The sequence below is a fragment of the Fundulus heteroclitus genome, chromosome 3 (genome assembly GCF_011125445.2).
Source record: "Fundulus heteroclitus isolate FHET01 chromosome 3, MU-UCD_Fhet_4.1, whole genome shotgun sequence".
Lineage (NCBI taxonomy): Eukaryota > Metazoa > Chordata > Actinopteri > Cyprinodontiformes > Fundulidae > Fundulus > Fundulus heteroclitus.
The window spans coordinates 40,517,898-40,531,749 of NC_046363.1; the positions used below are offsets into that span (position 1 = coordinate 40,517,898).

General features: G+C 38.7%; 1 protein-coding gene across 1 annotated transcript; it reads right to left on the reverse strand.

The window, feature by feature from the left end:
- ctss2.1 (cathepsin S, ortholog2, tandem duplicate 1) lies at nucleotides 1-13,412 on the reverse strand. Its single transcript, NM_001309993.1, is given in 9 exon segments — nucleotides 1-364; nucleotides 2,569-2,671; nucleotides 2,759-2,924; nucleotides 5,217-5,283; nucleotides 5,285-5,442; nucleotides 5,702-5,854; nucleotides 9,224-9,346; nucleotides 11,076-11,200; nucleotides 13,374-13,412. Coding segments are annotated over 9 exon segments (1,014 nt in total). The 5' UTR covers nucleotides 13,393-13,412; the 3' UTR covers nucleotides 1-264.
- Between the last annotated feature and the right edge of the window lie 440 nt (nucleotides 13,413-13,852).

Here is a 13,852-nt window from a genome sequence, read left to right on the forward strand (position 1 = left end):
TGAAAGATTAATCAATAATAAATCTTTTTATTGTAGTATTAAAAAAAATATACACACACAGGTACAAAGAAACCAGCATACAGTCCTAGAAACAATGTCTCTGGTTACTCATGTAGATTAAAAATTTAAAACCTTATCAAGTTTGCAAAGGGAAAAAAAAAAACATCTAATGTGCAGTTTTTAAACCTTCGTATTTGATTTCTTGTATTAAAACACAGCAAAATAAATGACAGTTTTACAGACTTTTGTCCATTCCCTTTAAAGTTACATGATGGGGTAGCAGGCATACAGAGCAATCCCACACTGGTCGTTCTTGTTGCGCGCCATCCGAATGTAGCCCTGATCGCCAAAAGAAGTTCCCCAGCTGGAGGCACAGAGTGAGAAAAAGCAGCAAACGCAGTTAAATCATTTTCTGCACACACGGTCAAGCCTAATGCTGAAAGCATTTCCAAGTGGTTCCAATCTTCGTATAAGTTATCTTTTAATGTAAAGAAATCTGAATTTATCATTTATAAATCTTAACAACAGAAAATGTAGGATTTCTTTTTAACTTCCCTCTGTGGGACAAACATGATGACCAGTTTTCGGTTTAATTTGCATGTTATTTAAGCCATAACAATACTTTTTGGCCAATAATATAAAGCTTGCAACTCCACACTATTCCAGATATTTGAATTGAAAAAAGCTTTTTGGATGGGAAGCGAAACGTCTTCAAACTTCGGAAAAAAGTCAATTATTTATTTATTTTTTTTTTTTTACTTTTTTGTAATAATCATGACCTGGATGACTGGGAATCTTCACCAATATCTTAGATTGTTTTGTTTCGTTCTTTGGTTTATTCCTTTTGCCCTGTTCTGTAGGTGTGGAACTGACTACACCTGCTTTGCCTGCTTCATGTATTTTTAATCTAGTTATTGCAGGGTATGAACAGTGCTCAGCACTCTTTTTCAGCATTAAAGACGTAAACTGCAACTTTTTAAATAGGGGTATGATCAGCGTTTTATGCAGAAAAGAGCAAATGCATTTCTCCCCTCAAGGTGAGCGCTTGGTGACTGCTGTGTGTTTTGGGTGAGCAAAGGCCCAGGTGCAGTTCAGCTTTTTCACAGCTATTCACAATCATGCCTCTCCCCTCATGTTAAACCTGCTTATAATGCATTTGTTATTGCTTTAAAAAGGTGCATAGCCATGTTATTTCACCTTCTATTAAATGTATTTGTCAGTAGCTCACTCTGGTTGCATACAAGATTATCATCCTGCTGGCACATTAGTTGTTATTTAGTGCTTTATGCTCTGTTTTTGCTCAATTTGTTCATAGACAAAGCCTCTTGTGTTTATTTATAATTTTATCGGAAGTAAGTACTGCACATGCACAGCAGGGGATAAAACAAGGAAGTGGCTAATGGCTATTAGCATCTCCAGGTGAAACAATGAAGAAAGGTCCAAGATCTAGTAAAAAAAAAAAAAAAAGCAAAAGTATGTGATTCCAAGAGCGGAAAGCCTGGAATGTCTCTGGGAATCCAGTCTGAACGTTGGTGTTCACTGAAGCGGACGCTAAACCTGCCGAGGCTCAGATGTGACCACGTAGTTGACTGATGTGTGTAAACATTCTGATATGAGGCTCTTAAAGTTGCTGTTTTATTTAATTAATAACGGTTGGTTTTCGATCACACTGAGCTGGTGCTTTATTGCGAGGCATTGCAGAGGGTCTGGCTCGGTTCGGCATTATTTACAAGAGATTTATCATAAGCAAACTGGCGTTGTCATAATTCTGCGATACAGTCATTAGGTGCTGCCACGTCTGTTTATATCTGCTAATCACGCCCAGTGCGGGGGCAATTTATCCACACAAAGGACCATTAAAACATTATCAGGCTGGAGGCTTGGTGTACATAACCTTATTTTATCATGATCAAATGATTTTTGGTCTGTTTTTTTTTTTTTAAAGCATATAACATGGCTATGTACCTTTAAACTTAATATGAAACTGGAGACCATCTTGATTTTGGTGTTACTGGATGGGAGTCTGCATGTGGGTTTGCAGCACAGGAATGTAGCGCAGCTTAACGTGTTCAGTCACTGCTAACTTTTCTTTTAGAACAATCTACTAGTAAAGAGTTGAAATGACAGACAGACGCTGGAGTTACTTTAGTGGCTCGAGTTGTCAGATGGCACGCGTTTAAGCTGAAGTTTGAAAGGCGTTTTGCTTTCTAAAAATTAAAACATGTGCATGAGAACATCTGTCCGGAAATTCAGGCACAATAAAAACATAAAACTGTTTATGGGAGCTAAGATACCAGAAGAGAATTAAGACTATAAAAATAAGCTGACAAAGGACAAGGATCAAATGCGATGCAATGATATGATCAGTGTGTTGGTTGGAGAATGACATCATGAGCTACTTAAAGTTTATTATGTACAAAATATTATAAATTAACAGGAACTAGTTTGTGGTGGAAGTGTGATATTAGTTTAAATGTTTAGGTGGTAAACTGAATACAAATAAATGCATTTTGACCTCAGTGAACAAACTTATAATCAGATATTTTTAAAGGTGACCCCAGCACTCACCTGTTCTTTACCAGCCAATAATCTTGTCCACCTAGGGAGCCGTAGCCCACGGCCAAGACAGCGTGGTTCACGTTTTGGGTGCAGGACGAGTCATCGTAAACTCCTACAAAGATTAAACGTATACACAATTTTTTTAAAGTATTTTTTCAATATTTATTAAAACCATGTCATCTAATTACGTCCAACTTACCACTCCTGTAGAAAGCAAATCTGGGTCGCCTGGCATCGATTGCCACTGAAATGGGTCCAATAGTAGCGATTGCCTCCTTCAGAGCCTGTTCATCGCCCTCGGGCAGGAAGTCGTACCGAGAGCAGTTTGCTGCTCGAGTTGCAGGGTTGTACTGACATTGTTGGTCCTAAAATAAAAAAAAAAAGTTCAAGAATATTGGATGATGCATGTAATTATATTACAAAAAGAGCTGAAAAAAAACACAAATGAAAAAATAAATGTATTTCTTAAAGCCTTCTTTTGTTGGAAATTTGACACAATAATTTGGAGTCAGGGGGAATTAGATTATATAATGAGCAGCGTCTGCAAACTGACTGCAACAGATTTGGGAAAACTTTAATAACTATACAAAATATTTTGCTTTAGTATAATTTTAACTATGATTTACATGTGAATAATGACAATTTCAACCACAGAGTTGGATTTTTTTAAATTGGTGGTTGAGATTCACCAATCCCCTAAATGCTGCACATAGAGGTTGAGTCGATGCATTACAGAAATCAAAGACACAATTTTTCTCCTGAAAACTTTTTGAAACAAATTCAGCAAATCCTGCTTAGAACCCAAAGTTCAGCCCTTCGTGGCGTGTGAGAGAATCGCACATCACAAAGTTGCGATTTGTTTTCGAGACCTAAGCCAACAGAGCTGCTCTCCTCCTCCACACAAACAGCAGCGAACCAACTGAAGCCCGCAGGACAAACGTGTTGTCTGCTGCCATTAATTTACGTTTGCTCCAAAGAGACATTAACAGCAGACCACAGACGAGTTAAAAGTGTTGCCGTCTACAGCTTGGAGGGAATGGCTTAACTTAGTCCTGCTGTTCACATACATACACACACACACACACACACTGCAGTCACAATGTTTCCTCTGTGGTAAAATCTGTGTTTTTTGCAAATTTAGGACCATATAGACAGTGCCTGCAGGAAGCGTCCATTCTTCCATTTGCTTATCTGTGTTAAAGTCGTGAATTCTGGGTTTTAATTACATATTTAATTACACCCAATCTCTGTTTTCTTTCTCAAGTTTGGACTTTAGTCTCTAGAAGTCCATAAATTTAAATCCAGACCTGCAATAGAAGGGTTTGGATCGAAGAATTTGAAGCTGTGAAAAAAACTCCGGTCAAATGTCAGACCTAAATCTGACAATGGTCAACACCCCAAAAGACTTACCGCTGTAACTGCAGCCAAATGTGGTTCTAAAAAAAAAAAATATTAGCTCAGGCTGCATCACCATGTTTTACAGTGTGTCAGATTAACGTGCAATATTAGCTTTTCACCACACAGCGCTTTAAATGTAGGCAAAAGACTTTAGTTTGGGTTTTATGTACGCAGAGCCCCTTCTTCCAGTATTTTATTTTCTACTTCCATAAACTACCTAACATTGCATTTTAATGCGGATGAAACCATCATTCTGCTTCTTCTGCAGAACAGGAACTACAGAGTGTATTTTAGTTAGTAGAAAAAGCTTTAAAGAGGTTATAAAACTGTTTTTTAGATGCAGGGAAAACAAAGTTTATGATTATTTCAAAAGCTCACTAGTGAAAATGTGAAAATCTTGGAAAGTTAGACGATAGATGATTGGAAAGGATAAGCACTTAAATAAATTAAAGCTTTTTAGTCACTCATATTTTATCATATCTATAATTTAGTTAAGAAGGTAAAAAAATTTTTCTATTTCAAATAAATCATGTTTTATGTTCTTTTCAAAGGCAAACAACCTGTTTCAATCCACCTTTCTGTCTATGATTGAATGACCTGCTATACTGTACATCCAGCTTCTTCCACTTATAGGGGTCTTGATTCAGTGAATCCCGCTTCTTTACATTTCAAATGCAAATCCCAACTGCATTCTGTATGATTTAGTTAGCTGTCTCAGGTGATTATTAGCTATTTGATGATGACTGGTTTGTTTTTATTTCGAAAACTCCTTCAGGTGAACTCCCAGTATAGCTCAGGAAGAATGCATTTGTTTCACTGATTAAATAGCTATGTTATTCTGTTAGATTTTTTTTTTTTAATTCTGCATGTTAAAAAATATTTGCTTTATTTACTTCTGATTTCTGTGCTTTCCATTTCGACCTGGTCTCTCTTGTAAAAACAGATCTGTAATCTCAATGGGCCTTCCTGTGTAAAACAAAGTTGGTATAGTAATTTACTAAATATGTTTACAGATCATTTATGGGCTACTAGGAAATCAGTTCCTGCTGTAGAAATCTGGGCATATTTTTCAGGAGCTCTGTGGTTCTTGAATGAAACTGCAGACAACAAATTTAATTTCCCTGTCTAGTCTGTTCCTTAGGATGAGCAGTCATATAAGTTATATGTCAACAGTTATTAAAGGTAAAGTCCTTTAAATCATTACTGAGAGAGGAAAAAAATATATTCCTTATGTGACTTTATCAAATTAAATTACTCACCCGTCCCATATATGGGTATGAAGCCTCAGAGTCAATACCCTGGTTGTCGATGACATATTGGAAAGCTCTACTGCATGAATCCTCCATTGCAGCCATGGTTACCGTATTTGGTGGAGCAGTCAACAAGGTTTTGAGGGCTGAGGTTCTGCAGCTTTCCTGTTTTCTTGGCCAACTGACCCTCCAGGGCCCCTGCAGCACTGAAGGCCCAACAGGAGCCACAGGCACCCTGCATTTAAAAGAAGGCTGAATGTAAAAGGCTGTATCGGCAGGTGAGATACATATATTCAGACCATAATAAGCTGCTTTTGAGCACGACCCAGCAGAAACTGACTAAAACAACAACAACAACAACGAACAGGAAGTATTTGGTAAAGGTGAACAGAAACAGTGACATTTCAAACTGAAATGAGTTAAAAAAAAAGGAAATTTATAGTGAAGTTTTCATTTTTATTTGTATCTGTATGAATCTCATTTTATTTTTTTACCTGCTTCCTTACAGCTGTGACTAAACCCTTCTCTCTCAAATCCAATGTGTCAGGCACATCAGCGCCTGAGGCCCCGACAAAGGAAGATGGCGCCCTCTGGAGGTCAGTAGGAGGAGTGAGCGTGGTATAAAACTGCAGGATCTCCTCTTGACTCTATGAGCAAGAACAAAACACATGTTGGAAGTCAAGAGATAGATAGATCATCTGTGTACTTAATTCCTGAAGTCAAAAGTAAAGTGATGGGCAGCTTTTTAGACCTGCATATTTATTCCGTAGTTATCAGACTAAACACAGATAGTTGCAGCAGCTACAGTGAGAAGAGAGGAATATGTAAATATGAAGCTTTGCTATTAACACTGAAAAAGCACCAAGGTTTTTATTTAATGCATGCCATGTTTTTTTCCAGAGTTGTTTTTGTGGATATCCTGTGTTCCGGTTAAATACATTTAAAGCACATTTTAGTTTAAACCATGACATAATTTCCTATCACCTTATTATGATTATTTACATTTGGTGTAAAGCTAGTTGTATAGTGGTTTACGGATTTAATTTTTATAACCTACGACTGCTGTTGTCAGAATTAGCTAAAAAAAAAAACAAACATATTTATTGTTTATCACGTTTAAAATAGTTTAGCAATGCCCTGAACCTTTTAATGACTGAGGCCAATTTCTCCTTTCCTGTGAGCTCTGACCTGCTAATCCCATTTAGTTTCTTTCTTTCTGCTGAAGCTGACAAATAAAGAGTGATGTGCTGCAGGTCCTTTGATAGAGAAATAAGCTTTAGTGTAAAAAAAACTAAAGGAATTATAAGATTATCTCCAGTTATAACCTTGATAAAACATTCTATAAAACTAGAAATATGCTGTACATCAAAGACCATGCTGATGGTTTATTTGTTACATATATTATAGGTCAGAAATAGTTTTAGCTCTTAGTGTTATTAAATTTAGGGGATAGAAAAATTAGATTTTCCAATATTTGGGCTACTGATCACAATCAGTCCATGAAAGATGGCCAATTCTGATCTCTGGCTGATTCCTCAGGGAATCTCGTAAATAGCTGAGAGCAGCCTTTAGGTTTGGCTCTTAAGATGATACGGCCATGTTTGGTGACGGATTTGCTTTAAGGTACGGCACAACAGCTGAGATCTCCCACAGCAGAGTGGATAATTTGTTTTAAATCAGAGGAAGATATTGTATGCTAGATTTTGGTTTGAGATAAAGACACATTTGAAACAGATCTTTTCTTAGAGTCAGTAAATAATTGTGCTCCTTACAAGCAAGGGCGGCATTTGGAGGAACGTTGAAATTGTTTGTTGCTGTTTATGGATTAAACCTTTGAGAGGACAGTTTACTATTACCTGCTCCTCTAAATAAATGTTCATAAAAATATGATTGTGCCTCTTATGCAGGGTGACTGACCAACTTTATCTGCCCTGGAAAAAGTAAAAGTGAGTCCCTGGAAGCCTTTCTGCATATAATTCACCGTGCTCACTTTACATGATCTTACACTTGGAGACAAATCCATGAAGATTTTCTTTAAACTAGTAAAGTCAAGCCCCAAATTATTCATACTCCTGGCACATTTAGATCTAAAATAAATTGTATTCGCCTATTAAGTTTGCCACTGATAGTGTCTCAGAAGATAACAATGTAAAATACTGTTTAACCAGAGTTTTTCCTTAAAGAGCTCTTCTCAGCTGCTTACTGGATTTTGACTTAACATTTAAGAAGGCTTATGGGCATTTTTTTTATTTATTTGAAAGGTTCTTAAGTATAGTTATGTGTCACCAGCGTAGGCATGAATAACACTGTGGTCTTGAATGTTTATGACAAAGTCGATCGATGATTCAAGTCTGATATGGAGTAAAATTCAACGTCTGAGAGGAATCATCATGTGGTTTGGCTGCAGTTCACCACTGCACCATCTGCATCACCGGTTTCCCCGTACGCATGGGCCAGAGTTGCCCTGAGGACCGCACATGTTCCTGTTAAGTTTTTTTTTTTTTTTTCTTTTTTAAATAAATCCCAACTTTTACGTGGAAAATGATGTACCCAAGCTTTAGGAACAAGGGCAAGGCAAGGCAAATTTATTTATATAGCACAATTCAGTACAGGGACAATGCAAAGTGCTTTACATGATTAAAATATAGCAAATTAAAACAGAATAAAAGCAAGTAGGAATAAAATGTAGATATAAATTAGAAAAAAGAAGTGGTGATTCAGTTAACTAGAACAGTTGAAGGCAATCCTAAACAGATGTGTTTTTAATCTTGATTTAAAGGAACTCAGGCTTTCCGCACCTTTACAGTTTTCTGGAAGTTTGTTCCAGATAAGTGGAGCATAGGAACTAAATGCTGCTTCTCTGTGTTTAGTTCTGGTTCTAGGTATGCAGAGTAGACTGGAGCCAGAAGACCTTAGTGGTCTGGATGGTTTATACACTGATAACAAGTCTGTGATGTATTTAGGTGCTAAGCCATTCAGGGATTTATAGACTAACAGAAGGATTTTAAAGTCTATTCTCTGAGATACAGGGAGCCAGTGTAAGGACTTTAGAACTGTGGTTATGTGCTCTACTTTCTTAGTCTTAGTGAGGACGCGGGCAGCAGCGTTCTGGATCAGCTGCAGCTGTCTGATCCACTTTTTAGGCAGACCTGTGAAAACACCGTTGCAGTAATCTATTCTACTAAATATAAACGCATGGATTAGTTTTTCCAGATCCTTCTGAGACATTAGTCCTTTAATCCTAGAAATGTTCTTCAGGTGATAGAAAGCCGACCTTGTAACTGTCTTTAGATGCTTTTGGAGGTTCAGGTCTGACTCCATCACTACACCCAGATTTCGGGCCTGATTAGTGGTTTTTAGCTGAAGCAGCAAGACCCCTCGTCACCGATTCAAAGGCAAGCTAAGTCTTTAACATTTTCAGCGTATTCAATACATTTGAGTAGGATTTTGTTTGTAAACTATTTTTGCAAACATGCACCATCATTTGAACATTCAGCAAACTCAGGCGGAACCTAAATGTGACAACGTTCAGAATCCATTAACGATTTGCTGGTTATACTGGAAGCCTACAGGCACAGGCTGTTAAACTGTTATTCAAACAATCATATGCAAAACGCATTACATAAATAGATTACTGTTTTTTTTTTTTTTAATCAAGGCGTTTACTGTACAGTCTGGTCTTGGTTTCCTGCTTGTGCTCTACTTGAGTTTTATCTGTGGTGAACGTTGAGCGCTGCTTCATGCTCACAGTCTCAACAGAACTATACTTGGACTGATGATATCAGAGAATAAAGGTTATGCGATGCTCCACTCTGAGCTGAGAGCAAAACCAGCCACGCTTTCTAGGCAACAATTAGTCCAGGTCTTCCTAGGTCGTTAGATTTTACTTCACCGGCTCAAATTAGTGGCTCATGTCCCCCAAAAAAAGTTAAGTAAGTAATGTTGCTTGTTGTAATATTCGCCTTTACTACTAAATATGAAATCGGTAGAAGTAACGAGAAAGAGGTAAGTCTCACCAGGTCTCCCATGAAGTTCATGCTCAGGTCGTAGGTGTGAAACCCCATTGAAGCCTCCAGGTTGTGCGTCGTAATAAGCATCAGGTTCTTCTCCCACAGATCCCTGCGGTGCACGTTCTCCTCCTAAATGCACGAGCAAACGAAAAGAACTAAAAGTTTTGGGGTGGTATAAAGAAAGCTCCTGCTTGGCTGCTCCATGTGGTCGACGTTTTGGTTCTGGGGAATCTGGTGTTCTGCTGGAGGGAAGTGAGTAGAGGGCACACCGTGTGGGGTGCAATGAGGCAAAAGAAATGTACGGAGACGTATCGGACAAATCCACATTTTTCTATTGACATTGATATTTATACTGGCTGTTGGTAACAACTCAGCTAATCCACATATATAATAAAACCAATGGGCCCTAAAATATATTGAATGCTTTCTATAAAAGCCTGTGTTGGTAAACTAAGCTTCAAAACGTCTCATTTAGTCCAGTGCATTGCTCAGGTGGGATTTTGGGCCGGTCTATTTAACCAGTTTTCAAATCTTAAAGGTTTTGGGGGTCAAGTGGATTCCAGCCGAGTTCTTTACAGCCATCCTGGCAGCTCTACGTCTTTCTGTTAAACCAGCTGAGAGTAAATTACACCTGCTTTTCCACTTTAAAACTCTTATCAACAATGAATAAACATCTCGACTCATCCTTCCTTAAACTATACAAAATCTACCAGTGAGAAACAGCCCCACACCACTAAGCCCCCCCCCTCCCGACTACAAACCTCCACTGTTATGGCGTTTTGATGATCAGTGATACTCAAAGAGTTCAACTTTGGTGTCATTCTACAAAACTATATTCTTCAAGTAATTCACTAGCTTGTCCAAATGTTCTGTGGTCTTCTGCGTACTTTGAAACAACTGTGCCTTAGATTTTTACGCCTCTTCACTGATGGTAATCACAGGTGGTAATTGGCTATTGGAAAACTGGAATTATTCTGTAGCTATATATTTTTTCCTGCTTTTTTTTTGCATGCCTGTGAAAATTCTCAGACTGGATTTGGAGGCAACCGGACTTTCACCCAGTTTTTCGCGACCTGGAGTTGGAGCGCTGCTGTTTTTAAGCACATGGAGTCCATTGTAGCTTCATTGGAACGAGTTTTGAAAGCAGGAAGTGTTCTCAAAAGGAGGTGCAAAACAATGACCCACCTGTCACTCCCTTGGGTCATTACAGTCTGTTGTTCGGTGAGAGTTGTTTACTTGGATAACTGAATCGTTTTGGGACTGCTCGTGTGATTTATTTGGAATGAGTTCCTGCTTTGAAACTAATTCCAAAGAAATTACATGAGCAAATCATTAATTTGCCTAGGAGGAAGGGCCTCCATGTGCTTAAAAACAGCAGACTCCTGTAAAGGTGTCCAAACGTCTCAACTAAAGTCTAATAGCCTCCGATTTAAGCTTGTTTGCAGTAATTTTTTAATCATTTTGTTGTTTTGTATTATCATTATTGTGTCAGAAATATTGCAATAAGAACTTGGCTACTGCCAGTTTTTATACAAAACGTTCCAGTTCTTCATTATATCTCCAACAGCGCGCTTTGCAACATTCAGACGTTTTGAAACATGTCCATAAGCAATGGCATCGGAGTGTTTTGCCACATCGTGGTTTCAGACGTCTCTAAGCGGCTCTTAGCATACATTATATCGAAATCACGCTCATGTCCCCAGCAGTGACTGCATGAGGCCTTCACGCCTCCTGGAGGAGCCTGCAGGGACAGCGGACAGGGTTTTTGTTTTGTTGTGAGCAGGGAGGCAGAAAAGGGAGGCAGGCTCTTGGCATTCATGCAACAATCTGCGTTGCCTAGACATCTGGATTTGCATACCTCGTTCTGGTACTCCTTGCCGTGAGTCTTCTTCCACAGCTCCCAGTGGTCGTCAAGCCTGCTGTCAAGCGAGACTACTGCCCCCACACACAGAGAGGCGAGCAGCAGGCTCCCCAGCATCGTGCCTGCAAACACACACAGGATGTCATCCGACCTTTGACGAGGCAGACGTGCTAAAGCGAAGAAGCAACCTGCCCGGCCAAGAAAACAGACGAGCAGTCACGATACGAAAACCCACGCACAAAGAATCAGCGCCTCCTTAACCCCGTCAAAGGTTTTAACTCCTGACTCACCTTCTCTGAGCCACGTTACGTCTCTTTAACAAGTTAGGCAGAGGAAACCGAACTCGCAGGTCTACTGGTACGCAGAACCAACAATGCATAGGGAAGAGGAGATCTGGGTTTTGCAGGCTAGGGTAGATGAGGAAGTGGTTTTTTAAGTAGGCCTTATGCCCGTCATTGCACTAAAAGAGCAGCAACACCAATCAGTGGATAGGTGTGGTTTTCCACAACATTTAGTACCTTTTCCTCTATGGTGCAAAACAAGAAAAACAAACCTGCTGACAGTGAGTCACCAACTCATATCAAAGAGGTGCAAACTTACCTTATTATTAAATCTAAACGGCGCCTGTCCTGATGTTTCTCACACTGTTTACGTGGCGATGATTAGAGGAAAAAGGTTTAATTTTAAATTTTAGTGTTACAAATGGTGCCGATTTTTTGGGGCTCCTTGTGGTTTTAAATTGCAGATGTGTTTGCAAAAGAAGACTTTTAAGACTTCCTGTGCTCTTCCTGTTTTGGACCACTCATGCCGTTACAAAACAGGACCAAACAATCTACAATAACCTGACGTGGAAATCTTTATCGTACCGCAATTGTATGTAAAGCGAGCAGTTAACGTTTCACTGGGGTAAAACAAACAGAATTGATGTGTTTGAGTGATCTTTACTGCTGATACCGCTGTTATCATGACTGAGGGCTGGTTTGTTTGGAGGACTTTCAGCACTCGCTTTTTTTTTGTTGCACAGAACGGACAAAGGAAATGGTATTTATTCTTGACAAGATTTAAAAATCTGTCCACAGTAATACACGGTTCTTGGTCACCGAAACGTTTTTGAACAAACAAAATAGCATTGAGTGAACATATTTATAATAATTATGCTAGTTGTACATCCTGTGCTGCTTCTATACGTCTAAATATTTGCTGCGTATAGTACTTTGATGGAGGACACTGTTTGGAAACCAACAGAAAATGAAGAAATTGTTTTTTTTTTCTCAATTATGATTGATTTAATAAAATCAATTATAATTTAAACTGAAATCATAATTGGTGATCACCGATCAGAGACAGGCAAGGGAAAACTGACTCATTTTGTTCTCTGGATGATTAAATGCTGTATTCTTACAAGTATATATATATATATATATATATATATATATATATATATATATAAAAAAAAGCGACATAATCACAAAGCGACATAATCATTAAAGCAAGCAAAGCGACATAATCATTAAAGACATTAAACCACTGAGGAACAGCCTGTTCAAAGTCCATTGTACCCCTCAGGTACCACATTGATTTGGAACAGGAATCCAGTTTCATTATAACAAGTTTGGTTTCAATATTTTGACCCAGTCACATTTTCCAAACATTTCTTCTGCATCTGCATTTTGTCATCAGTATATGTTGCTGAGAAAGAGCTTCACTGTCAGCATGTATCACTTCCACAAAATTTTACTTTGTTACATTAACTGTACTGAAGAAAGAAAAAAAAAAAAACCTCAAATGAGGGAACAATCTGATCTTGTGACCAGATGTGAAACTGACGAGATACCAGGAAAAAAAAAAAAAAAAAAACAAAGCTGCCATCATGACTGGCTCTCACTTTAAAATGTTTTAATTCACCTGAGACACTGATGGATGGTAAAACTGAACCATGTAAGCTACTATTTAAATAGAGAGGAAGTAGGAAATAAATACTTTATCAACGGACTCCTTAGAAAAAAATGTAAGTGATACAGCAACTCTTGAGTGTGAACCTGGATCCAAATGAGACGCCAGATTTTACAAAGAAAACATAGATTGTAAAGCTGGATAGTGCGTTTTAGTGTCTGGCACCAGTTGTTGCGCAGCGCCGCGCCTCCGGCTGGTCGCAGCGACCCTAAAACGGACAGACACCTGAACGCAACACAAAAGACCCAAAATCGAAAGTAAAGGCAAAAACGCTCCTCGGAGGAATTTAGAAACGGTGAACGTAAATGTCTGGTCTAAGCAGCCCAGCTGGACTTCACTGACCTTTCTGGACCCGAACCATCGCTGTTTCTGCGCCGCACTTCCTCACACTCTTCTTTCCTGCTTGGTTTTTATGCAGAGAAAGTCACATGACCTGTCGCGCTTCTTCCTCTTTCGAAACACAAAGCTGCACAGCACCGACGCGATAATGGTGGGACAATCAGGCAGCAGCGTCGAGGAACATCAATCAACACTGTGCGCCCTGATGAAGCGCCTTTGGTGGATTAAAAGTGCCTTTTGTCAAAGGAAGGGCATTAAAGACTTTTCCTTAAGCCCATCTCTGTGTTAAAATATTTTTTATTGTTCTGATCTGATGTTCTGATCTTACATTACGTGTTGTGCTTGTCTGCAAATGGAAAAATTATCGGAATGAACAGAAATATTGTCTTGAAAACATCAGTCTGTGTGTAATTATTCTATATAATGAGTTAATGAAATGAATTAACGTTTCAATAATATCCCAAGTTATATGTAGATCTACA